The sequence below is a fragment of the Pygoscelis adeliae genome, unplaced genomic scaffold, assembly GCF_000699105.1.
Source record: "Pygoscelis adeliae isolate BGI_AS28 unplaced genomic scaffold, ASM69910v1 Scaffold314, whole genome shotgun sequence".
NCBI classification, from domain to species: domain Eukaryota; kingdom Metazoa; phylum Chordata; class Aves; order Sphenisciformes; family Spheniscidae; genus Pygoscelis; species Pygoscelis adeliae.
The window spans coordinates 606,312-630,316 of NW_008824668.1; the positions used below are offsets into that span (position 1 = coordinate 606,312).

The following is a 24,005-nucleotide window of genomic DNA, read 5'->3' on the forward strand; positions in this document are numbered from 1 at the left end:
GCAGAGCTGCACAAAAGCAAGTGTTAATGCCCAAGCGCCCGGGAGGTGAACCTGCCCTTCCCGCAGAGGAAGGGTAAATGTCTGGCGGCCTTTGCCCCCGCGGTGCAAGAAGAATGTGGATCATTGCAAAAAGGGGAAAAAAAAGAAAAAAAAAAAGGTTCTGCTTAAAGGCCTGCGCTTCCCCCCAGTTTAATTAGCTCCTCAACGATGCAGAGCCAGCTTCCCCAGGAGCCTAAAGATGTATTTTTAGGTGCAAGCGCTCCAAAAATAGAAGCATCCCCGCAGGAAGCTGAAAACAGCCATCAAGGAGCCACGTGCAGGTTGCACTGTGGATGTACCAGCCGAAAGCACAACCCATGCCCATCCCGGGCACACGGGAGATCAAGACAAGCTCCCATCGAGCGGGGACCTCAGGACCTTCCCAAACACATGCTTGCAAAGGTGAAAACAGAAAGGTGAAGGTGAAAACAGAAAGGTGAAGGTGAAAACAGAAAGGTAAAAACAGTCTTTTGTACAGATCTGGGTCACATCCCACCTGATCCACCCCAGAAGGACCATGGTTTCTCCTGGACGTCTGCTGAAGCAGAGGTGGAGTACCCCAACGCCGCACGCCAGCGCCGACACGCAACAGGCGGGAGCTGCCCGGCAAAGGCTGCGGGCGGCAGGACATCCCTCCTCTCCGCGAATGATGGAGACGGGCTTAAAGAGGACAACGCTCGTGGCTGTGGGGTTCGGGTTGTTTGGCAAAGCTGTTCCCAAGCTGTTATAAATCATCACAGCAGGTATTTCAGAAGGAAGGTGTTTTGTTTTCTTTCCTAGAAAGAATATCAGATAGGAAGGAAAAAAAAAAAACCCACCAAAACTTATTTCCTCCTCTTCCAACTGAAAAAGGGGAATTCAATTTTTTTGAAGGGTTGGGGGTGGTTCAGGTGTTTTGGCAGAGTCATTTTTCACTTACAATTGTTTTCCGTTGACATTTCGTTAAAGAAGAGCCTCACCCTGGAGTAAAACACACAAGGGCAAGTTCTTTGGCCCTGACTCTGGCTTTTATTTCTTCCATGAAAAAAAAAGAAAAAAATGTTTTTGGGGAGACAGTTTCGGGGTAAAAAAACCCCATTCCATCATGCTGGCGCGATTTCTTTCCCAGCTGCTGAGACCAGGGATGCCTGCGACACCCGCCTCTCGCAAGGCTTTCGCCACTGGTTTGGCAACGTGCGCTTGGTTCGGGGGGAACGGCTGGCGGCTGGGAACGAGGAGAGGTGGGTTTTGGAAGGGGACAACACCACGGACGACCTCCCCCAGCGATCACCCGAGCAAGTCTTGGCATTCCCATGGGTTGTCCCTGTGCTCCTGGTCTCTCACGTAGACTTGGGAAACTCCTCAAGGCCTTTACTGACCTGTTTGCTTCGGTGGAGTCTCGCAGAGGACAACATCCAGATGACGCTCCGACTGGCTGAGGCCACCTCTCAGGTCTCTAGTCCTGCCCCTGCAACAGGCAGAGCTCTCAGCAAAGCCAGCATAATTTGTACCTTCAGGGAGCTAGTCCAGGCTTATTTTAAGCAAGTCTGGGAGAGAAGATGTCCTCCGTGAAGACACTTGGCTAAACCTCCCTCCAACAGCACCCCTCGCCCATTGCTCCCCCTGGCCCACCCCAGGACACTGCGGCAGGGGAGCCCAGCCAGGGCTGACACGGGATCCACAGGGATTCGTCAGAGCAAGCTAGATCTCCAGAAGAAGATGAAAGAAAACTACTACTTTTCCAACATTCAAGCTATCTCCATTTCATTTTAAAGCTTTTGAAGATTTAGCATCCCGTAGCATTATCAGAGACTTTCTCCCCAAGACCTTTCCTCTCCAGCCAGGGCACAGGCATGCTCTGGACCCACGGAGAAGAGTTTGCTGGAAGATGATGTTTAACCAAACAAATCTGAGTGTATCAATGAGTCCAGGTGATGAATCATAGAATCATTAAGGTTGGAAAAGACCTCCAAGATCATCGAGTCCAACCGTCAACCCAACACCACCATGCCCACTAAACCATGTCCCTAAGCGCCGCATCTACACGTCTTTTAAATACCTCCAGGGATGGGGACTCAACCACTGCCCTGGGCAGCCTGTTCCAATGTTTAACCACTCTTTCAGTAAAGAAATTTTTCCTCACGTCCAATCTAACCCTCCCCTGGCGCAACTTGAGGCCGTTTCCTCTCGTCCTTTCGCCAGTTACTTGGGAGAAGAGACCGACCCCCACCTCGCTACAGCCTCCTGTCAGGGAGTTGTAGAGAGCGATGAGGTCTCCCCTGAGCCTCCTGTTCTCCAGGCTAAACAACCCCAGCTCCCTCAGCCGCTCCTCAGAAGACTTGTTCTCATGAAGGGAAGCTCCTGCATGCTGCTGTCCACACTTCCCTGGGAGCTGGATTGTCTCCTGACTTGGCATCATGGCTAAGTTTAGCCAAGACATCGAAGCCAACAAAGCAGGCAGAAGCGGTGTTTCTCACCTTCTGGCTGCTCCCTTAGAAACTCCCACCTGGCCAGCAGCAGTGCCCTCTGCTCCCAGCTTCCACCAAGATCTGCAGAAGAGCCCCGCAGCGTAACCCCGCTGTCCAACACGAAAGGCGGAGCCCCGCCAAAACCAGCCTGGCGAGAGCCTCGGTGAGCAGCAAATGACTCAAGGAAATTCACAGCTGACTGCAAACGCCGCTGCGAGTGCTGCAGAAAAAGGCCAAGGTCGCACACCGAGCAAGGAGGACACAGGGACCACGGTGGCACGGACCACCAGCCCCCCCCCGCAGCACCAGCAGCCCTGGGGAGGAAACACAGCTGCGTCATTGCAAAGGGGTTTTATGGCAAAATCATTTGAATTATTCAGGGTTGAATTAAAGTTGCATGAGGTTTCTTTTTTAATCACAATAATAAATAGCCGAGTGAGTCATTGCCCAAGAAAACCCAACAGCAGCTACCAGATGAACAACTTACTGCTCACTTCTGCTGGATGCAGCTGGGAGAGGGTGGGAGGATCATGCTTAGGGACGAAGAAGAGGCAGTACAACTTCAGTGAGAGTAAACAGACAGCTGAAGGGCCCGATTAAGAACAGAAAGCAAGAGAAGCCGGTTTTGTACGTGAATTAGGCTCAGCAACACTCAATAGCCAGCACCCCCTTGGAAATGCTCAGCACCGCATCGCACACGGCTTATGGTGCGCAGCTTCTCCTAGCGCAAATCACCCCAGCCTTGCAATTGAAAAAAAAAAAAAAATCCCTTGCCAGCATCGGAACATCCCCATTTAGGCTTTTTCCAAGAAAAGCATCTCCGTATCCATTAGCTATTGTCTCCCTCTAGCGCGGGCAGAGACCAACCTGCCTCCTGCCGCGGCTGCGGCTCCCGGCCTGGCTGGAAACCAAGGGCCGAAGCTCTGCGGAGAACCGGTGACTCGGGGCAGGCTGGGATGGGAAAACACACCAAGTACCAGCTCTACCTTCGCGTTGGTGAATCAGCTTCCCACACGCACAATTTTTTTTTTTTTTTTTTTTTTTTTTGGTCTTTACATTTTATCTCAGCAGATGCTCAGAGCAGGAGGGATTTCTCAGTGACCAAATCAGCAAGCTAAAGCCTTCCCAATTTGAGAGACAGCAAGCAGCCACAGTTCATCGGGGGTTGGAGCGGACACCGCGGTGAAACAGCATCCAACCCCCTTCCCACTGCTCCTGGGGAACCACCCTAACCTCTCCTCACCCTTCAGAGAGGGGATCAGGGTTTGCTCAGCTGGGCTTTTCAGGGGATCTTTTTACAGCTGCCTTTAACACCTCCACACATCTCCCAAAGCAAAATAAGACCCTGCGCTTTAATTTCAAAAGGAAAGGTCTCGCATCCTCTCCTGGGAGGATTTCTGCCAAGAGAAAGGGAATGACGCTGCAAATCTCTCCCCTTTTAAATTAAGCACCGCAGCAGCACCTTCACCCCCCGCTCTGCGGCTTAACCCAACAGAAATTCAAGAGCCTGGAGACGCAGCCAGGCTTCCATCTCCACGCTCACACCGCCTTCGCTCCTCCGAAGGCTGCATCCAGAGGCTCTCCAGGCACTGCTGGCCCTTCCAGGAGCGTTTCTTTCTTGAACGAGGCACCATCAGCATTTACAAAACCACCATTTTGAGGAAAAAGGGGCATCATTTTCCCTGGAGACTTCAGTTCTCGTTGGGACCATCACCCGTGCCAAGGCTCCAGCCGAGCTGCTGGGAAGAGGGAGGCAGGATGAACGCAGCAGCTCCTCAACCCGCTCTGCCTTCACAGCGCCACGCTGGGGGTAGATACAGGCGAATCAACCCTGCTCCACCAGGTACCCGTGCGACCTCCGTCTCACTTACCACCAGCTTTCCCAGGGTCTTGCAAAAGCAACTGCGCCAGCCGAACACAGAGAAGGAGGCCCACGATGGAGGGAGTTCACCGGTGCCCATCTCCGCATGCTGTCCAACCAGCAACGCGCGCGGCAAGGCACGCAGGGAGGCCCTGAGCACCCCTAGGCCCACGTACGCCGGGAGAATTATCTGGTGAGCCCAAGGAGGATGGGGAAACAGCTCCTTGTCAAGATTCCCTGCTGTCCATAAGGGGAAAGGAGAGGAGCAAAACACACGGCCGAGACCCAGATGCATGGAGGAGCCGAAGGAGAGTCTCTGAGCCAGGGGAAGGTCAAGCTTCCACCCCAGCTGCACGCTAGATAACGGACACGATAGCGGAAACTCGGGTCTGCTCTCCCACACAACCACCACCTGCCTCCACAGCCACGTATTTCACTAAGTGACAGAAGCTTCAAAGAAGAGGAGCTTGCCAACCCCGGGTGGCCACGGGGACTCTCCAGCTGGGCAGGACTCCAGTCACAGCAACGCCCCGGCCCCCCCCCCCCAGTCCAAACTAACATCACTGAAGCTTATGGGTTATGTTCATCGTTTCAAAACACTCAAATCTGCACAGCTCCATTAAGCTGCTATTTACCCCCCAAAAAAAGTCATCTAGACATCTGCTAAAGGATCAGCCTCTGACCATAACCCGGGCAAGTGGGGAGACCCTCCAGGGTTCAAGGTTTTCCTTAGATCTAGTTGCAGGGGGCGTCCCCGGCACTAGAAATGCTTTCTACTTCAAACCACCCATAAAACAGTTAGGCTAACGGTATTTGAGTTTTTACTCAATGAAATAACATCTCCGAGGAACATGACAGTTTAATGGCTACAGTTGAAACCCAAGGGTGGCATTTGGGAAGAAACACAGGTTTTTCAGTTTTCTCTCCCTCTTCTGAGCTATTTCGTAGCTCTCAAGAGGACTTGCATCATCCAGGAAACCACTGGCTCCATGTAAGGAAGAAACTTCTTCACCTCCTGTCTGGTCAAGGGGGGTGGGTCACAAAAGACCAAAATATTAACAAAAAAAAATCCCACAAAGGCAAGAGTGTGAAAAGCTCAGGGTGAGCAGTTCGAACCATTTTACCTCTACAAGTAATTCACTTTGGCCCTTAACTGTTTTGTTGCCTTCCCTCAGATAACCATGTCCTCAAGTGTTATCAAGAACTCAGCAACATCATCTCACCTCGCTTATTGAAGAATCTCCCACGGAACTGAAGGGTTCTTCCAAGACACACTTAAAAACCCAGAGCAGAGGAGGGCCGCCTGATCTCCCCACACCCCCCAGAAGAATCCCTGTCCCAAAGACCCTCCCCAGATTTGTTCCCAACGAAGCACCCAGTGACAGAGCGCCCAAACCCCACCCCCCAAAACTCCTTCCACCACAGGCTCCCATTCAGGAGGCAGGTCCGGGGCAAACGGAGATACTCTGCGCACCGCTGGCGGCCGGGCAGGCTTGTCCGACCCTCCCACAAAAGCTGGCTTCGCCACGCAATCCGACATTTCTAACTGCTCCTCCCCCTTGTACTCCCCGATTTTTTCCCCCAAAGACGATACATGACACGGAACCACAGCTCGCATGATGGTTTCCTGGGGATTTTTTTTTTTTTTAAATCTTAGTACCTTTTCTTTAAAAGGAAGACTTGCTCTGAAGTTCGCAAGCACCCCAGTTTGCCTCTTCTCAAGCTCGTGCCTCCTCCTCCGCCCAAAAATAAGTACACCGAGTGCAGCCCGATGCTTGTTTCAGGGAGGGGAGAGGTGGAAATCTCACCTGACTCGTCCACATTCAGTTAAAAGAAGAGAGCAGGAACACCTTGAATAATAGCATCCCTTTATTTGCTGACACCATTACAAAAACTGATTACATTAGCAACCAAAAAAAAAAAAAAAAAGGAGTGTTTACTTGAGGTTGAAGTCAGAGGCAGCTAATCCCAAAAACGTAATTAAGTAAAACAGTGTACAACATCGGTATTAAAATGTTATATCCCATTGGTGACTTTACCACGTTGGAGTTTTCTGAACAAGTTTTATTGAGCAAAATAAGATAAAAGATTATGTGTTTACTGTCTCTCCAGGAATGTAAAGGTCTAATTATCCAAACAGGTTTGTTTTTATTATAAAACTAAACTCTGGAGGTGTCTACAGAGTTGGGTTTTTTCTTTAAATCAGTAGTCTAGCAAGGATTAGAAAAGACAAAACTCTGTTCAGTGTTTCTGACGAAGTAGAAAGGGTGAAAACATAAATAAGGCTTTAATTTGGCAAAATATAATACAATGCCTTCTGCTATCCTCAAATTAACGATTCCCCCGTGACTTCATTCTGCAAGAGAAACACAAAATGCCACGTCAGCCAAGCAGTTTCCGAAGGGCAGTGCTCAAGCAAATCCGCGCCTTGCCAGCACTTCAGCGGCTCACGCCAGCCGCTTCGTTAGCATGGGCCCACGGCGAAGCCCAGAGGAACAGGCTGGGGCGGTGGAGGCTGAGCAAAAGCAGCCTCCCAGAGCAGAGGCCAAGGTGCAGGTAGCACCTTCCTCCCACCCGTGCACCAAGCCCGTCCTACGAGACTGGGCTCAACCCCACCATGAGCACCCTCTTACCAGCCCTTAAGACCAGCTCTGCTGCCCACGTTGTATTACAGCAGCAGGAGCAGAAAAAAAATACCTAAATCAGGAAAAAAAAACCCCACCAAGTCCCCATCCTCCCTGGGAGGGAGTTCTGACACTTTGTGTAGCAGCTCGTTCAGTGCCAAGGCTCTGCTGCCTCTCAGACCGAACAGTTCACAACCCACCTTCAGACCCGGCTCACAGCATATCTAAGTAGAGGCTCACAAGCTGCATCAGCTTCCTGAGAAAGTTCAGTGTCTCGAGTTTATCCGACCGTTAGCTAACTTTGGGTCGCTTAAAGAAGTTTATCAGCATGATGCAGTCAACCACAAAGGCCCAGGTTTCCAAGTTGGCTGTATATTAAAGTAAAAGCTTTGTTTGCCTGTCTATAATTGGATGAAGAGTTCGTGCCAGACCGATGCTTCAGATACTCATATCCCCGTGACCACAGCAAGCCATCGCTGTTAACTCAGTGAAAGCCCAGTGGGCTGCTTTATATCCTCCATCCCAAAGCAATCAGAGCAGGGAAGTGTAGACACTTTGCTCGTGTAGCTGGGACGAAGGAAACGAGGCACAGGCAGTGGGAGAACAAAGCTGCTGCATGAAGTGGCAAGTAGTGGAAGGGAAGGACAACGTTGCATACCCAGAGAGGCGCATGGAGACACGAGATGAGTCCCAACTAACTGAAGTGTGGATCCAGAGAGGGACAAATCTGGTGCCTACTAGAAGCTTTTGATGAATTGCACGTAGACAGTTTCAGATTTTGACACCCGACTTGTTAAATCTGAACAAGGTCCCAGCATCACAGACCAGTGTGCTTCCTGACAGCCCCCCCCGTTCAACTCGACGGCCACCAGCCGCACCTACCTACTAGCTGGTAGTGTTCTCGTCCCTTTGACAGCATTTGGCTTACTGACACGAGCAGCTTCTTGAGATGACCTACATCCTGGTTAAGATTCACCACCACATTTAGTCTTTTATCAGTCAATTCCTGGAAGAAGGAAAAAAAAATCATTAAAAACTCATTTAGAATCTAATTACCAAGAAAGCCTAGAATTAGATCCTCCGTATAAAATTACAACTCCTTGCACAGATGGGAACAACTCTTGTCAGTCAGAGTATGGGCACATTTAAAGAGAACATGGTTCAAAGCCAAGAAGCCGTTTCCTGTTCCAGGGAATTACCTGCACACGCCAAACGCCAGCGAGAGCATCGCTGGCCTCTGGCCCCCACCCTCCCTGCCCGGGACTCCACTTGACTCGCTGCTTCCAGGAATTGTGCTCGTAACAACTTCTGAGGCTGGATCAGCTGCGGTTACCCCATGTCCCCACAAGCCCGGCTGAAAACCCCACGCAGATGAGAGCACGTGCTTTATTACACAGGCTGCTAAGCACAGTGATGGTGGGCCCAGCAGGAGGGATGACTCCTGACCCCCGCAGCTGTAACAACGAGGCTGCTGGACCTCCAAGGACTTGGTCTGTATGAGGATCTGTGGAATGGTGTCCTCAGCAACATGTAATACCCAAGCACAAGGCAGTTCCAGCTGTGAAACCATTTGAAACAGCTGGCTGGAGATACACACCTTTCCCCACCCACGCCACAGCACCGGCGCTCCCGTTCAGGCTCGGGACATGGGCTGCTGCCCACCACCCATCCCGCAGGTTCACCCTCTGCTCCGAGCCCCTGTGAAATTCCTGCTTGCCAGTGATACCTGGACTTGGATAAGGACTTCACAAAGCAGCCTAAGCACCAGGCAACACGGAGAAACGGAAAAAAGAAAGCTACCAAGAGCTAGAAAACTGGTTTCTTGCTCTGAAATGAAAATGCTGAGCTTGCTTTTTTTTAAAACAAAAATAAGTGCCTTTTTTTTAAGGAGTTCAGTTTATTAATAGGGAAGTGTCACAACTCGAAATGGACTCTTCCTCTCTTGTCTGCCCTCCTCCCCAAAGTCAGTCTTGCAGAGCTAACGGTGATATGATCCCTGTTTTATTACCTTTATTGATTAGCTCCTCCAGAGACATACAAAGAACTCCACATCTAAAACACGTTACTACTCCTTATCCAACTCATAATACAGACGTGCAGATAACCTGTAGGAGAGCTTTCCCTTGCAATTTAGCAGCTAAAAATAAGCAGCTCTGCCTTGGTGTCAGAGATACAGAAGTACCCAATTCTCAACACGAGCACAGAGGTATTCACAAGTGCTCAGCATCAGCCAACCCCACTCCAGCTGAAAGCGGTTTTACTAACAGAATGAGACTGATGCATAATGCTGCAGCAAATCTCTCCCTAGAGTTTCAGGGAAATTAGAGTGAGTTCAGAGAGGGCCACTTTCCCGGCTCCCATTCGGCTGGAAATGCCACTAGACTTGCTGTAATGCAGAGCAGGCATTAAATCAAACTTAACCACCTGCACCATTACAGAGACTACTCTGGGCTCAGGCAAGAGAACAATATACTGCAAAGCTCTTACTTAAGTGCAACTGGTAAACGTTTTTCTACTCTAAAGAATCATTGGGAATCTGTATTAGGGTAGCCTTAACCTATTTTACCCTTATTAAAGTAGAAAATCAGGTCTCCTAAGCGAATTCTCAGTCTTGACAATCTCACACGGATTGATGAAAGTGGAAAGGCAAATGCAATTAGCATCTCAGCGAATGAATCGCAGCACTGACCGATAGCGCTGGGTATGAGGGTGCATGTGCATTAGCATAGAAGCCATCATGAGCAGAAGCAATGAAGGAGCCTTTCAATTCACTCCCAGCCCTCATCTCTGGGAAGAGCTCTTCTCTCCCTTATTTACTTCCTCTCCCTTCTGTTTTGTGGCTTCGCTAATCTCAGGCAGTGTTTACTCATGAATTATAGACACATCCCCAACCTTCCTGGGGCCAATCCTGACCAGCTCCCGATGGATTTGGGCTCAACACAATCCCGCTGCAGCTTCTGCTAACCCAGGAGTGCAAGACTGCCTTATGCAGCCGTTGCTGTGCCGCAGCCCCATGCTCTCCCTGAGTCGGGGGAAAGCATATCTTTGGGATATGGGGATGAGGAGAGGAAGAGGATGGCAGTGGGGAACCCCCTGCGATCACAGACCCGGTAGCCAAGACAGGCACTGAACTGACAGATTCCCCTCCACCATGCTTTATGTGTACGGCATTTCCAGTTTTCAATGGTAGAGTGTTTTACACTGAGATCTGGGGGGAAAAGCACATTAGACTTCATATAAGCCTCAAAATAAGTTTACTGCCTAAGCAAGCTGCTGAATATAAATGACTTCCTTAAAGCATACTAAAAGGCACCCTTTAGTCATCATCTAGTCCCATAAGTGACAAGGAAGCGGATTAGAAAAACCAAATGGTCTGTTTTTAAATAGAAAGAAAAGGAATCTAAAGAAAACACATAGAATGTGTTTGAGGCCTTACACAAGCATCATTTCTCAATTTTGTGGGTTGGTTCCAGTACCCAGAAGGAACAAATATGCTCATTTTTGAGCATGTGTTTTCAGGTCCTTCTTAAAAAAAGAGACACTGTTGCTAGGTGGAAGTGGCTGGAAGACTTTCTTTTTTAATCTGAGAGCTATTTTAAGCTGGGTTTTTAGGCTTCTGGTGAGACAGCTTTTTCTTTCCCCTCAAAAAAAAAAAGCAGCAAAAAGGGCTTGGGGAAGAAGATAATTCTAGCCTCTGCCAATGGCTACCTGTCAAGAGTGCTGCTTAGACAGTTAAGGTATTTTTACTAATGAAGGCTTAATTACAGGTTTATTAGGACTGTTTTTCCATGCTCCTCTTCAGAATAAAGTGATGGATTTTCTGGAGGAAACCTGGTTCGGGTTCCACGACGTGCCCACGCAGCTACAGTGGAGCAATGCACGAGCCAGAGGGGTTACACAAGTTAAGGGTAAAGCAATTAAATCAAACTAGCATACTCAGGCCATAGCAGGGCACATCTAATGACACCCAGCTCAGGAGAGGGCTCACCAGTGTCACCAGCCACAAAATGCCACGGCTGATGGCATCGTTGTTCTGATGTGCCACTTGGATAAGCCATAAAGGCACAGCAGAGGGCAAGCAGTTTGGCACTGGTTTGAGGAGGGCTTTTCTTCTCCAGCCTGCTGCAGACAGGGACACAGAGCGCCCAATTGTCACCATCACTGGCTGGCCTCCCGCTGGCAACACAGGAGAGGGCTTGGCAGACCTACCGTCCCTCCCAGGAAACCAGCTCACAGGGTTGGGATATCCGTGGTCTCGCAGGCCCAGCTGCACCTCTGGCTCAGACATGGTGAGCCCACAACGCAAGGGTCGATCAGCTTCCAGAGTGATCAGTCATGGATAAGCCACTTCATTTCGAATAATGACTACAAAAAGCAAAGGCTTTTCTACAGTACTCCTTAGAGGACTCCTAGCTTCCTCTCACAGCTGAGGAAGTTACTTATTTTCAGCAGCTAAAAGGAGTCGATATAAATTATTTGTCCTACCAGCAAGTGCTCCTCTCCCCCTCAAATGACAGTATTTCCTTCCACTCTACCCATCAGTAGAAAATGGGTAATGAGTTCCATTGACACCACTGAGCTGTGTAAAACGTGCCGAGAAGGCATCTGCTTTAGCCTTCCCCTTCCCAACTGCCTTCTGGAAAGCTGTTCTGAAGCTATTTTGAAGCTGGTGTGAAAGCTCTCGTTTCCAGAGACGGAAAAGCCTGCTTACAAAGCCACGATTCAACCACTTGTACAGGTGGTGTCTTTTTAGGGCCAGCACTCGGAGTACCAGCTACACAAGCAGTTCAGCAATCAACCGTGCTGAACAGTAACCCACAGGCTCAGGCAAGTCACCTGCAAGCGTGAAAACAGGCCAGACAGACAGGCTCCACCCAATTCCAGACCCTGCAACTGCAATGCCGTTACTGGAGGATATAAAACCACCATCAATCTGGAGAGCTGCCCACCCACAGCACAAGGCAGCGCTCAAGACTGTTGCTTACTGAAGCTCAGGCTAGAAAGATTTTGCTGCTGGACCACTTCTAGGTCAGCACAGATTTCCAGGAGACAGGACCTGCTGAAGTTGAATTTAGGCACCTACCAGGGGCTAAGGACAGGCTCTTGCCCACAGCTGCAGAGGACCAGAAGGGGCAATGTTCTGGCAAGAGACATTGTCTGCCTTGGTGTTACAGGGCATGCAAGACTGCCTTCTTTCTTTGGCGTTACAGATGTCAGCAAGTGTCAACCCAACAGTTAATATTTTAAGCTCATGTAGTAATGAGCAGATTTATTTTTAGCCTCCCTTCTTGAAAGAACACGTCTAGGGATCTTCCCCAGACTCTTCCCACTCTTGCCCAAACTAAACCAACAGCCGTTTGAAGCCCAAATCTCATGTCCAGAGTCTCTCCCCTTCCTCCTTACAAATTTGAGCTATGGGAAAGAGGTCACGATCCAGCTGACAGCAGAACTCCCAACGCTTAGAAAGATGTCGGCATCCTTGGGATACAGCTCCAGGACACCACCCTGACAAGTTGTAGGACAGGAAGTTTCATCAAGCCTTAATTTACCATCAGCAGAACACGTCCTGTTGCTTTGCTGGACCTCACTTCCCAAAGTTCACATTTAGCATGAGATTTGCATTGCCCCTGAGCATGGGCCGAAAAGAAACACTCACCGACTCTGTGCAAACATCGCTGTTTTCAATAACGTCGGCATCCCCAACAACTTTTCCAATTTCCCTCTCAAGAGATGCCAAAGACTCCTGGGCCTGTAGGGGAGAAAAACAAGAACAGGGGAGGCACAACAATTAGCCGAGGCTGAGAAGCAAACCCCCACCTCTCCAAGAGCACTAGAGACACAGGAAGTCACTGTTCAGGAGGAAATCTGTTTTATGCCAGATTCGCTCAGGGGACCAACACATTTCCCAAGATTGACATGTCTCCTCGCAATCAGCATGTTGCATGTCAGCCTGCCTGCTTTTGAAAGCAATTCTACAGGGAAGCTTTAAATAGTGTCATGTCAAGCTATCAGGTAAAAATTGTGCAGCGAGTTTTTTGTGTAAGAGTAACAGCACAGGCAGGTCCTCCAAAAGCCTAATCATAGATCTGCATTTATATAGAACATACACCATAAACCAGGGGACGTCAGCACAGCTCACTTCATATGCCAACATCCAACATAATTGTGCTGAGCAAAATGTTTTAAACACCTTATTGCAGCAGGCCTCCTTGGTCTTCTCACCTCCTAGCAGTGCTTTTGTGATCATCTGTCCCTGGTCCCAGAACAAGACCTGCCTCACCAACAGCTCTCCCCACTCCAGCCCTGCAAAGACACAGCCTGACTTCCTCACTAGGCATCTTCCCTCCCCTCTTTCTGTCACTTTTCCCTGCTGAGCTACCTAGCTCCATTTCTGGTACAGCCTTTGCTTCTGATGGACACAGTCCAGCCTTAGGGAATCATCTCTAAGAGCTGTGGGATAGATCCCCTCCCAGCTTGCCAGTCTGGCCCTTGCTTTGCCTCCTTCCTCTGCCTCCCCATCGCAAGCGAAGTGCTATCCCTTTTCTAACCCCTGTGCAGTTATTCTCACGTTCCTTAAGGACAGGCTCACTGTCCATCCTCTGTACTTTGCGTCATGCCCTCCTCTCACCCCCAAATATTGTGAGATGGCACAGAGGTGCTTAATGTTTCATTAAACCTACTTCAGGCTGTCCCCTGTGACAAGAGCCCAGCTTCCACGAGCAGGCACATTGCCAGGGCACCAAGACCACGGCTGACCCTGTCAACCAGCCCACTGGTCCACCGCTGACAGGCCTTAGGGTAACCCAAGAGACAGGATAGCTGTAGAAGATACAGCTGCTGTTGAGCCCAAAGCACTAGCAACCTTGAAGACTTATGTATTACTTCCCAGTCTCATGTTACACTCATGGCTGAGAAAGCAGCACCACAGAAGGAACAAGGTGTTACACAGTCTGGATCCAGAGCTCAGCCACTCTGCAGGCTATTCTTGTCTCCATTTATCAATTCTCCCATGAGAGGTTCATTTCTGGGGTGACAGACAGCGCCGAGACCTCTCATGCCTAAAGATTTCCCACTCCAATCCATCTTGCAAGAGCAGCCATTGAGGAAGAGCAGCAGTAACCCACCCGCTTGTCTCCTCGAGCTTGCGTAGAGCTAACTTTAAAGATTTGCAGTCTCCTGGGTTACAGCCAATGTGTATCCACACGAGAACAGGCAGGTGGCTTGTAAACCAACTTGTAACCACTACCATTTGAGACTGGATTTAAAAGCTTCAGGCTGTGGTGGGGGTGTAGGGTTGTGGCATGGGCTTTTTGTTAGGCTGGGTTTCTTTAAATAAAGAATTATTTGTCAAATCACCACTTGTTCCCATTGGCATAAAATCATCATGAACACGAGACTCTTTCAAGAAGGATAATTAAACAGAGCTGCTAGGTGCATTTTTATCATTTCAACAGACATGCAGGTATCTTGCATGACCTCTTACACCCACAGTCCCAGTCACCTGAGGAACCAGCGAGTGGAGTAAGACACCCCACCAGGCAGGCAGTCTGCTCAAGCCGCTCAAATCACCACGTTTTCCAGCACTGCACAACTACAGATCTTGAGGGTTTCAAAATCACATTTAGATCTGCAACTGTTAAATGTCTCTGTTTACCTTGGGCAAGTCACCAGCTACCTTCTGTCTCTCGTTTTGATCAACTTTGAGTTTTGATAGTGTTTCGTTTAGCTGCGTCTTCAGCTGCAAAATAGTGACAAAGAAAATCAGTTGCCCTCATACACGCAGATTTTATCCGTCTGCCCCACAGATTAACCCAGTGCAGACTGACTGCAAAGGGAGCAAGATTATTAACAATTATTGCACACACTGGATTAGTCAACATGTATGATGAGGTTTACAAAGACAGTCAAGGAAGAGAGACTCCATCTGTAAAGATAAATGTAAAGAATGGAAACTACAGAAGAAGAGACATGGTTGGCATCAGCTTGATCACAAGCGGTTTCGTCTTTTAAACTGTATTGCCAGTAGGAATATTAGCAATACTGAAAGTACATAAGCCCCTCCAGCACTCTTATCACCAGTCAGTCCAGACTTCAATTTAATTCACAGCAAATATGCAAAAACGTAGATTGTCATCTTCCTAATTCAGGGTAAACAGTCACTTTACTGCTGAAGTAAACTAAAAAGCTCTACTTGTCATCTTAATAAAGCACCACTTACTACAACTATGTTGACTTAACCAGTCTGTTAATGTCACATTAAGGCATGAATCACTGACAGGGGTATATTAAGTTGTCGATTGTGTTTAGATTCAATCCAAAAAAGTGACATTATTTCAGTCAAGAGGGATGAATACAGTGTACTGGCTGCCCTTAAACTACAGCCTTCCAAAGGATATAAACATTTTTTAAAGAATATTTCAATTACTCTTCAACACAGCATACAGAACCAGTCACAGCACTTAAGGCTTGAGCCTCAAACGGGAGTGCTAACAAGAAGCTCGAGTGCCAATTTTGTTGGATTTGTGCCTCTGAAGTGCACTGTGCTAGTGTTCACTACTCCTGCCGTCAATCTTCTCAGGAGCCAGCAGGGGATTAAAGAAGTGAACAATAGGCTACTCAGAGCCCTGAATTCTCACCAATTCCAAACCTACGCGTTATATTTCTCACACCCTTGGAAGGTTTCCCCCCCTTTGGACCACCTGGACCAGTGGATGCTGTTTTTCTACATTCTGGGGAAGCACTGTTGAGCTCCTCTGCAGTTTCAGCTTCTCTCCTTGCTCACCTTATAAATCAGTGGGAAACGCATTTTGAAATCCCATCATTTACATTCCTCAGCCTCCCGCCTACTGCAAAAAACCACTCATATACACTGGACAGCATTCCTGAGCCATTTGCATGAAGGTAGTTGTTTACCACCTCCTCACGCTCCTACCAGCACAGCATCATCTGATTGCAGAGTCAAGCTGCCCTAGCAGGGAGCTCAGCTTTTTAAGCTTTTGTTGTTACAGACATAACAGATTGTTGCCTCTTACATTCAAGAAGTTGGCGTTTACTGATTAACTGTAAAATATGCATTCAATTCCCATTTCCCTTGCTTTCAAAACAAGAGGCTTTGGTTGCTGAGGCAGGATGCTAATCGATGCTGTCCTAGACTTGCCAAGCATACTATTAAACTTCAGCAGATTGTTATTGTGGGTTTGGTTTTTTTTAAAATCAACTATTTTAATCCAGTTACATTAGTGGCAGTACCCTGGTGAGATGAGCAGCTCAGCCTGCAGTGACAGGTTGTCCCATCAACTACTCTAAAACCTAGACGTGGTGACAGGGACAACCTTCCCCTGATTCTGGCTCGAGAGCAAGAAAGCACTATTCAAACACAAGCGGAGGAAGGATCTGTCTGCTCCTGCAGCCTTAAAAACACATCACTGAAACGAGTGAGAAGTGAAAGGACTCAAAATGGAAAACCATGCATCTTTGGGTCTATAGGTCTGGCCTCAGTTAATCCAACTCCTTCTTGAGAAAAACCTGGTATAGGAGCGTTATGGGCTGGATAGCATTGCTAGCCAAACACGCGGTAACACAGTGCATGCACCAAGCCAGAACAGCTATTCAGCCACATCAGGATGCCAGCTGCTGAATGGCTGGATACTCTGAATTCATCTAACATTTGTTTTGGCCAATTTCTGTACATACAGAGGAGGATGGAAGAGACTCCGCACAGTCAGAGCACGGATACCACAGCTGCATCCTCAAAAGCTTTGGAAAAAAACAACCAGAGAATAATCCTCAAATTAAAAACCTAAGAGAACACAACTTTTGTTGCTCCAAGGACATTATATTTGCTGTTGTGTACGTCTATACTGTAAAACATTGATTCTCAAGAAGTTTCAGGAATGAAAGTCTTACAGACTTTGGAAAAAGTATTAAGAACCAGACATGCTATTGTTAGGAGCGGAGAAAGAGACAAATTGTAAAAGTCAAGACTACATAAATGACTGCAATGGATAAAAATATCAAGCTGAAGAGGTTAGCAGAACAGACAGGATTTGAAATAAGCCTCCACTTCATAAGTACGCTGGGAGCCTAGTTTGTGCCCAGCAGAGAACGAGCTTCTTACCAAATTTAACTCTTCATTCTGTCTTACTGCTTCAGAATATGAATCATCAAGTTTTTTCTGCAATTCAGTCAACAGATCTTTGAGCTGAAATGAAGTTTAGAGTTTTAGGATTTGTCTCCTTAGGATGCCCACTTTTCTTCTGCTCAGTTATTAGTGTGTCACTCTACCCTAAGGTCACAAGCATATAAACTCCTCAGCCACGGGGGCTAAGCATTAGATTAGTTTGCCAGCCAACTGGTAACCAAACAAAAGAAAAGAACAGTTTGGTCAATAATGTTTACCTCTCTGACTTCTGAAACATAAGTAGATCGTTCTATTTCTGCCTTTTCTAGTTCACTTTCCAAATGTTCTCTCTCTTTTTTGAGCTAGAAACAGAAAAACAGAGTTAAAACAGATGTTTTCAGTGTTTTCTTGCAGTATCATTTTCCTGGTTTATTATTAGCTATAAATTTCTATCAAATACTCCGTGACATTTAGAGAGCATTTCAAATCCAGTGATCGCACAGCAGAGATTTAAACTGTTACATTTCAAAAAGATAACAGGAAAAAGAATTAAGCCCAAGATCATCATCAAGCAGTAAACTGCTCAGTCTCACAAGCAAAGAGCCCCAGTGGGTGAGTACAGAAGTAAAAACCAGGACAACTTCCAGTACCCAGCTTCTCTCCTTCTTAAAGACACCGGCCGAAAGATTCAGTTTGAACTGCAGCACAGGCCGCACTACTTGCAGGAGAGAAGTCCTAGGAAGTTCAGACTTACAGCATAAGCCTAAAGCGTGTTTTAAGTAACAGAAAGCTTCAAAGAAAAAACACCTGCACGTACAGTTTCAACTTCTTTGATTTCTTCCTTTAACCTCTCTACCTCGTGCTCCAAGGAAACAACCGAAGAACGCATCTGCAGTTTTCGAGAAAGACAAATGTATCGTTTAGTTGGGTTGGTCTAAGACAAACTCTCCATACAGACACAAGCTTGCTTCTACGATTTAAAAATATTAAGGATGAAATCACAGCGACTGAATAAGATAAAGATGTTCACTCAAATAATTCAATATACTGAGTCTCCATTATAACACTTTTCCCACCTTCTCCCAACATAAGTTCTCTGGTAGTTAGAGCCTACATGCCTAAAAGATTTGGAGAATAAGGACTAAGCCAGTTGTCCATTAGCCATGGCAAGGGAAATATGTCTTTTCCTAGACAGGGAAGACTGTCTCCATCCATGTATTATATGTAGCCAAACCCAGCATATTTAGCCTTATTAAAGGCTGCGTAAGTGCAGCAGATGGTAGCACATCTATAGTTCAAGATCTGACAGCCTTTTACAAGCCCCTCAAACAAGATGTTTACAAATCATCTATCTGTTTGCTTCAGGCTCATACTCCAGCACTCAAATTTACTAAGCAGAAGTACTTTACAAATAATTTCTTTCAAAAAAAACCCAAACAGTTTGACCTACTTTAACTCTAGATTAGGAAAAACAACATAAAAGGCTTTGTTCTTACCACTCTTGCTAGCAACAGAGCCTTCCTAAAAAGGAAAGCTTTGCAGGCAATTTCAAGTGTAATTAGTTGACCATAATGGATTAAGCACTATTTTAACAGCTTCCAAAAAATCATTATGATTATATGATACAGACTTTTTGTGCTGAAATTTAAGTATCTGTTCACAAATGGACTTTGAGAAAAACAGATGCTTAACAGTCTGAGTTGCCAGGATCAGAAAAATATATGCTCCTGGGCACATTAATGGTACACATGTACATTCCTGAATCTTTGGCTTCCTATCCCATCAGCATTAATATTCCTACGTGCTATTTGGCTGCCTCCTGCATTACCCGCAAAGGACTGTGACACAGACTTGCCATAACGGCCAAAGACCTTATACTTGTGCCATTCATTTGTTCTTGCTACTCTAAAGATGGCAACAGGAATAGCCACACAAATCTAAAGACACCAACAATTCCTCCACTTTTTAGTTTTTTAAATGGAAAGATCTTCCTCAAAAAGTGAAAGTCACTCTTAGCATGAAACTAAGCATCAGAGCACCAAAAATCCTACTGTTATAAGGAGGGATCATTCCTATTAAACTGGTTGCAGACTTCACCTTTGTCATCCACTGGTCACACACACAAACCAGGCAGCCAGGGCTGCTGTACACCCGCCTTCACAGCGCTTGAACACCCTCTGCGACTTCAAGCAGAAGCTGCCTGGCTGCCGCAAAAAGCAGATCTTCAGAAATACCTGTGTAAGTTCCTTCTGTGATTCTTCAACTTTTATCTTCCATTTGCTTTCTTCCTCTTCCACACTCCTCTGTAGCCTCTGTAAAATCCCCTCCTAAGAAGAGAGCGGGGTTTGAAAGCTTACAGCTGAAGGCAGCTTGCAACAACACAAGGCACAGGCGACCAGGCATCCTGCTTACCGTCTCTGCCAGAACCGATTTGTATTTCTCGCACTCTAGTTGCAGCAGTACATGCATTTCCTCGGCCTCCTTCAACTTCTGCTCCATCGCCTGGCAAAGAAAAGGGACCAGAAGAGTCACGTCTCAGCTGATGGATTTGAGTTCTGTTATTTATCTTATTTCAACAAGCAAGCTAGTATCATGCACATTGGCAGGCCTTTCTTTCCAACCCACGCGAAGACAACAGCAAGTGCCATGTTCACCTACAACTCTCAATACTCCATCACAAACTTTATATGAGTTACTGCAGTAATTCTGAGTCGCCTGAAAAAACCCAGTTACTTGAAAAAGGGAACAAGGATTTTGGATTTCATGAACATTTGCACAATTCCACAAGGTGCTTTTCGAAGATGCAAATTCATTTCTCATTTACAAGATGCAAATTATCTATAAAAATTTGTCACCTGTTCGCCAATTTGAACTTCACAATCCAGAGCACAATTTACAAGATTTATACTGGAAAAATACACTATGCCACACACAAGCAAGTCGTCCACTGTTTGTGCCTACCTTGACATCTTCAGATCCTGAAGCCTCTCTCAAGTACTCTTTAGCCATCTTTTCAAACCCACATATCCATTCACTATGGCTCTGTTGGGAAAAGCATTCTGTTAGAGCTGAGAATAACCTCAATAAATCTACCTTCAGGACATCTGCCTCCCAGCTGCAGGCTTACGGAGCAGTGTTTCAGTCCCCTAATTCCCCGGAGCTAACACACAGGCTGACAGCAGTCATTCAGCTAGTACCACACAAAGCTGAGCAGAGCTGACAGTCGGCAGGCAGCAATCCAAGAGCACGAGGTTACGAGCGAGACGGTTCACAGGGGCTTGGAAGTGCTGAAATACAACTGGGTGACAGAGATCTCCCTGCAAGCGCTGGGGCTCTACAAGAAGTATTTGAAGACTTAAGGGAATCTTTTCCAAAACCCCTGAGCAGTTAAAGCAGATGCTTGCCACATAATTCTAGGGACCTCGCTAGGAAGACCGAAGCCTTACAGAAACAGCCTGTTTAAAGACTATTTCTAGTTCATCAGGAGACTAACTTTAGCACATTTAAGAATACTTTTAAGTATGACTATTCTAAACTTTTAGATGTTACAAATGAAACGCAGACCCCAGTTTTCCAGCCTCACTTCACATCATTCACACAATCTAAACCACATGAAGCCAGCGCACTTCCCTTGAAAACAACTGAAAGCCACCACGAATATGAAATTGGAAATGGGTGGTTTTCAAAAGGAACTTCGGGAGCAAACCAAACCCTCCTGAATTGTATGAACTGGCACCGAGGCAGCGCAGCCCCTCTGGAAAGGGGGGCTGGCTGTTATCCACACAGCCGCCGGGGAAGATGGATCCCCGTTGTGCCAGACAGTGAGCAAACACACAGCAGACCTTATCCGCCCCTGAAGATTTACTATCTCGGTTAGACACAAGATAACACCACACAGATGAAACAGATGTTGGGGCAGTTAAACACACAAGATAACGATAACTTTTTTGTTTTAACACTTTTCTTGAAGCGTTATCTGCAGCTTTGCCTCTTTGCTGCTCGCAAGTATGGGTATTGCCAGCAGAAGACACTCACGTCCCACTGCAAAAGCCCTGGGACAGAGGGGACCATGGGGAAGCGCTCCAGGCTGCCCAGCACAGCAGGACCGGAGCTCCCCGACCCCCAGCAGCAGGGTAGGAAGAGCCACTTCTCTTACCACGTTAGAAGGAAGAGAGACTTTAGGGAACAGCTTCTGGAGTAGTTCGCGCGTCTCCACCTCGGCAGCTTCCAAATACTGCTGCTTCTCCTAAACCAAGAGAAGAGTTCACGTGAAATCGGGCAACACGCTCCTCGGACCTGGCAGTAGCCTGTTCTATGCCTAGAGTAACTTACTTAACCCAGAAAGTCATTTAAGTGAGAAAGGCTCTATAGTCTGAAATTGCCAGTAAACTGCTTCAAAAATTGACACTGAATTGCTTCAGAATTCAGCCTTCGCTTTTAAGCTTTTATTTTCATTAAGTTCTCCTCCAATCTAGCCTCTTCGTACAGAAATTACACCATCATTCACTTGTTCACAACACAAACTACACTGTGCTGAGTAACCGCATCCACAGATCACACCAATCCTGCCACTCAAGTTGAGCGATCTCAAAAAACAAGAACTTTGGTCAATCAACAATGTTTAAAAAAAATCCATGCTTATTTTAAATAATTTTAGCGGGGGAAAAAAGTCACCATAAATCAACATCACAGCATCAAAAACAGAGAATTAAAGTCAAAAGGAAACTTTGTGTTAATGCACATTTGAACCAGGCCAAGAAAGCAAAAGACTATCTTCTAATATTACTTTGAAGTACTCAAGAGGGAGACCCTTACATCCTCCTCCCCAAGCTTGGATGCAATGGGAAATAATTATTAGAGCTGCGTGACAATCTCCAGGTTTTCTTTGTCATTGCTCTGCGAATATAAATACACAGAGCCAAGGGCGCCACAGATCCATCGTTCCATTTATTTAACATTAAAAGCAGAGCAGCCATGGGAAATTTGCTTGCTGTGCTTGTGGCAGATTGATTTAATTTAGCCATACGACACTCAGGCTCCCGTACAAGTTTAAATGCAGAAAGCCTGAACTCCTGCACAGAAAGCAGCTTTCAGCAAAAATCCTTCGCTAATATTTGGGTTTGTTTTTTTTCTTTGACATCAGTGTTACTGCGTCCTGCTGCTCCAAGTTCCTCTGCTGCAAGAGATCGGTGGCATTAGTAGGTGAGATTCAGAGACAGAAACGGACAGGAGACATTAGGTTGTGAAGTTGTACTAAGTGTGTTAGTTTTCAGCGATTTAGGAACCACCGAGAAGTGGCAAATGGCTGTTTGATGAAGTCTTCCGACTGCAAGAGAAAGCAGGCAAGCGTTAGCACACAGCAAAAGCAGGTACACAACTTCTCTGAACGCGGGGCCGAGCAAAGAGCGGAGACATCTCCAAAACACAGACACACAATCCCAAACCAGAGCTCCTCTGCTTCTAGCTACCCGACTTGTGTTTTTAAAGTTATTTTGATGCTTTTTTTTGAAGTGTGCATGGCCACAGTTAACACCAAATCAGGCTCATAGCAAATGCAAACTCCTTTCAGAGCAAGTCACACCCTGTATCATTTTGAACATTGGCTCCGACGGGACCTGTCGAGCTTCATATGCTTTCAAGGAGGAAATTCATAGCTGTGGTGACACTGTTTTCCTGAGAAGTTCCCAGGTTTTTAAATAATAATTGAGTCCTAGTTCTTCATGTGTCCAATAAATTTATTCAAGCCCAGCAAAAGCCCAGTAGACGAAAGCAGGTGGCTCACCAGCAGTTTTTATTCTAGTGCTCCCCACAAAGAAAAGCGACGATTCACGACAGCTCTAACAATTATGCAAACAAATCAAAAAATCAGCATGCCCAACAATTAAAGGATTAAAAAAAAATAAAGAAACCTAAAGACAACAGGAAGAAGCAGAGGTGAGAGTATATGAATGATCATTCAGAACAGACTATATTTAAACTGCAGTAAAAGTTAAATGCCTCCATTTCATTTAAAAAACCAGCTGCAGATCTGCTTCTAGCTTAACGCATTGTTTCTAGCAGTTAACATTACAACCTTGGCAGTCTTGTTCACTTTGTCCTGCAGCAATTTTTCAGTTGATGCCAATGCTTCCATTGCTTTCCAGTTTTTCTCCCGAAGGTCCTAATCATTTTTAGAAAGAATGATTTCAGTTCAGCCAATATTCAAACTGTTCCCGCTTTTACTTCAGAGATATATTTTGCATTACATTCCACCATTTGCATTTAAATGCTGGTAACTGCAAGATGATTTTGCCGGGTAAAACGACATACACTAGCAAAAACAAGTGTGATGTTCGAAGAGTTTGAATGAAAAGGGGAAAAAAAAATGCCAATTTCTGCCCAACCTGCCCCCGTGTCCAAAACTGATCCAAGTGTTACTGCAGAGCGTATCGCTACAGCGACCCCACACTTTGACTGCACTTGTAAGAAGAAAGAGGGAAGTTTTCAAAAGTAGTGAGGAACACAGACACCAAACCACAGATTACACAACAGTGTTAGGCATGTCGCGTTGCAGAACCCAGCATGGACCCAAGTATACATAGAGGTGTACACATTTATGCCCCGATCTTGCAACCAGATCTAGCTGCGTAGATCCTTATGCCTCAGCCCAAACCTCCTACGCCAGGGCTGATCTTAGAAACACAAAGCCCAGGGCCTTGGTTCACAGCATTTACCCACGCAGCACTCTCCACTGTGCCCAAAGAAAACTGCTTTGCTCACCAGCGCCCTCCTGGGAGATTTTGGGATTTCACCAGTGGCGAGCACACCCCAGATCCGCATGGAAACACCACCGTGCCATGCTGCACTCCTGCATCTTTCTTGGCGAGGTCATCAAACGTGTACTCCACAAGACGTCAACATGCAAGCTCAGTTAG

General features: G+C 46.8%; 1 protein-coding gene across 1 annotated transcript in view; it reads right to left on the reverse strand.

Moving 5' to 3' along the window:
* Positions 1-6,194: 6,194 nt before the first annotated feature.
* KTN1 (kinectin 1 (kinesin receptor)) overlaps positions 6,195-24,005 on the reverse strand; it is a 56,297-nt gene continuing 38,486 nt past the window's right edge. The window contains exons 31-42 of the mRNA XM_009322936.1: positions 23,165-23,251; positions 21,248-21,337; positions 20,053-20,133; positions 19,504-19,593; positions 19,326-19,418; positions 17,909-17,980; positions 17,370-17,453; positions 17,089-17,172; positions 14,626-14,709; positions 12,628-12,720; positions 7,854-7,977; positions 6,195-6,703 (exon numbers count right to left, since the gene is read on the reverse strand). Coding sequence (XP_009321211.1) covers positions 6,699-6,703; positions 7,854-7,977; positions 12,628-12,720; positions 14,626-14,709; positions 17,089-17,172; positions 17,370-17,453; positions 17,909-17,980; positions 19,326-19,418; positions 19,504-19,593; positions 20,053-20,133; positions 21,248-21,337; positions 23,165-23,251 — 987 coding nt within the window. The 3' untranslated portion in view covers positions 6,195-6,698. The remainder of the gene's footprint in view (positions 6,704-7,853; positions 7,978-12,627; positions 12,721-14,625; positions 14,710-17,088; positions 17,173-17,369; positions 17,454-17,908; positions 17,981-19,325; positions 19,419-19,503; positions 19,594-20,052; positions 20,134-21,247; positions 21,338-23,164; positions 23,252-24,005) is intronic.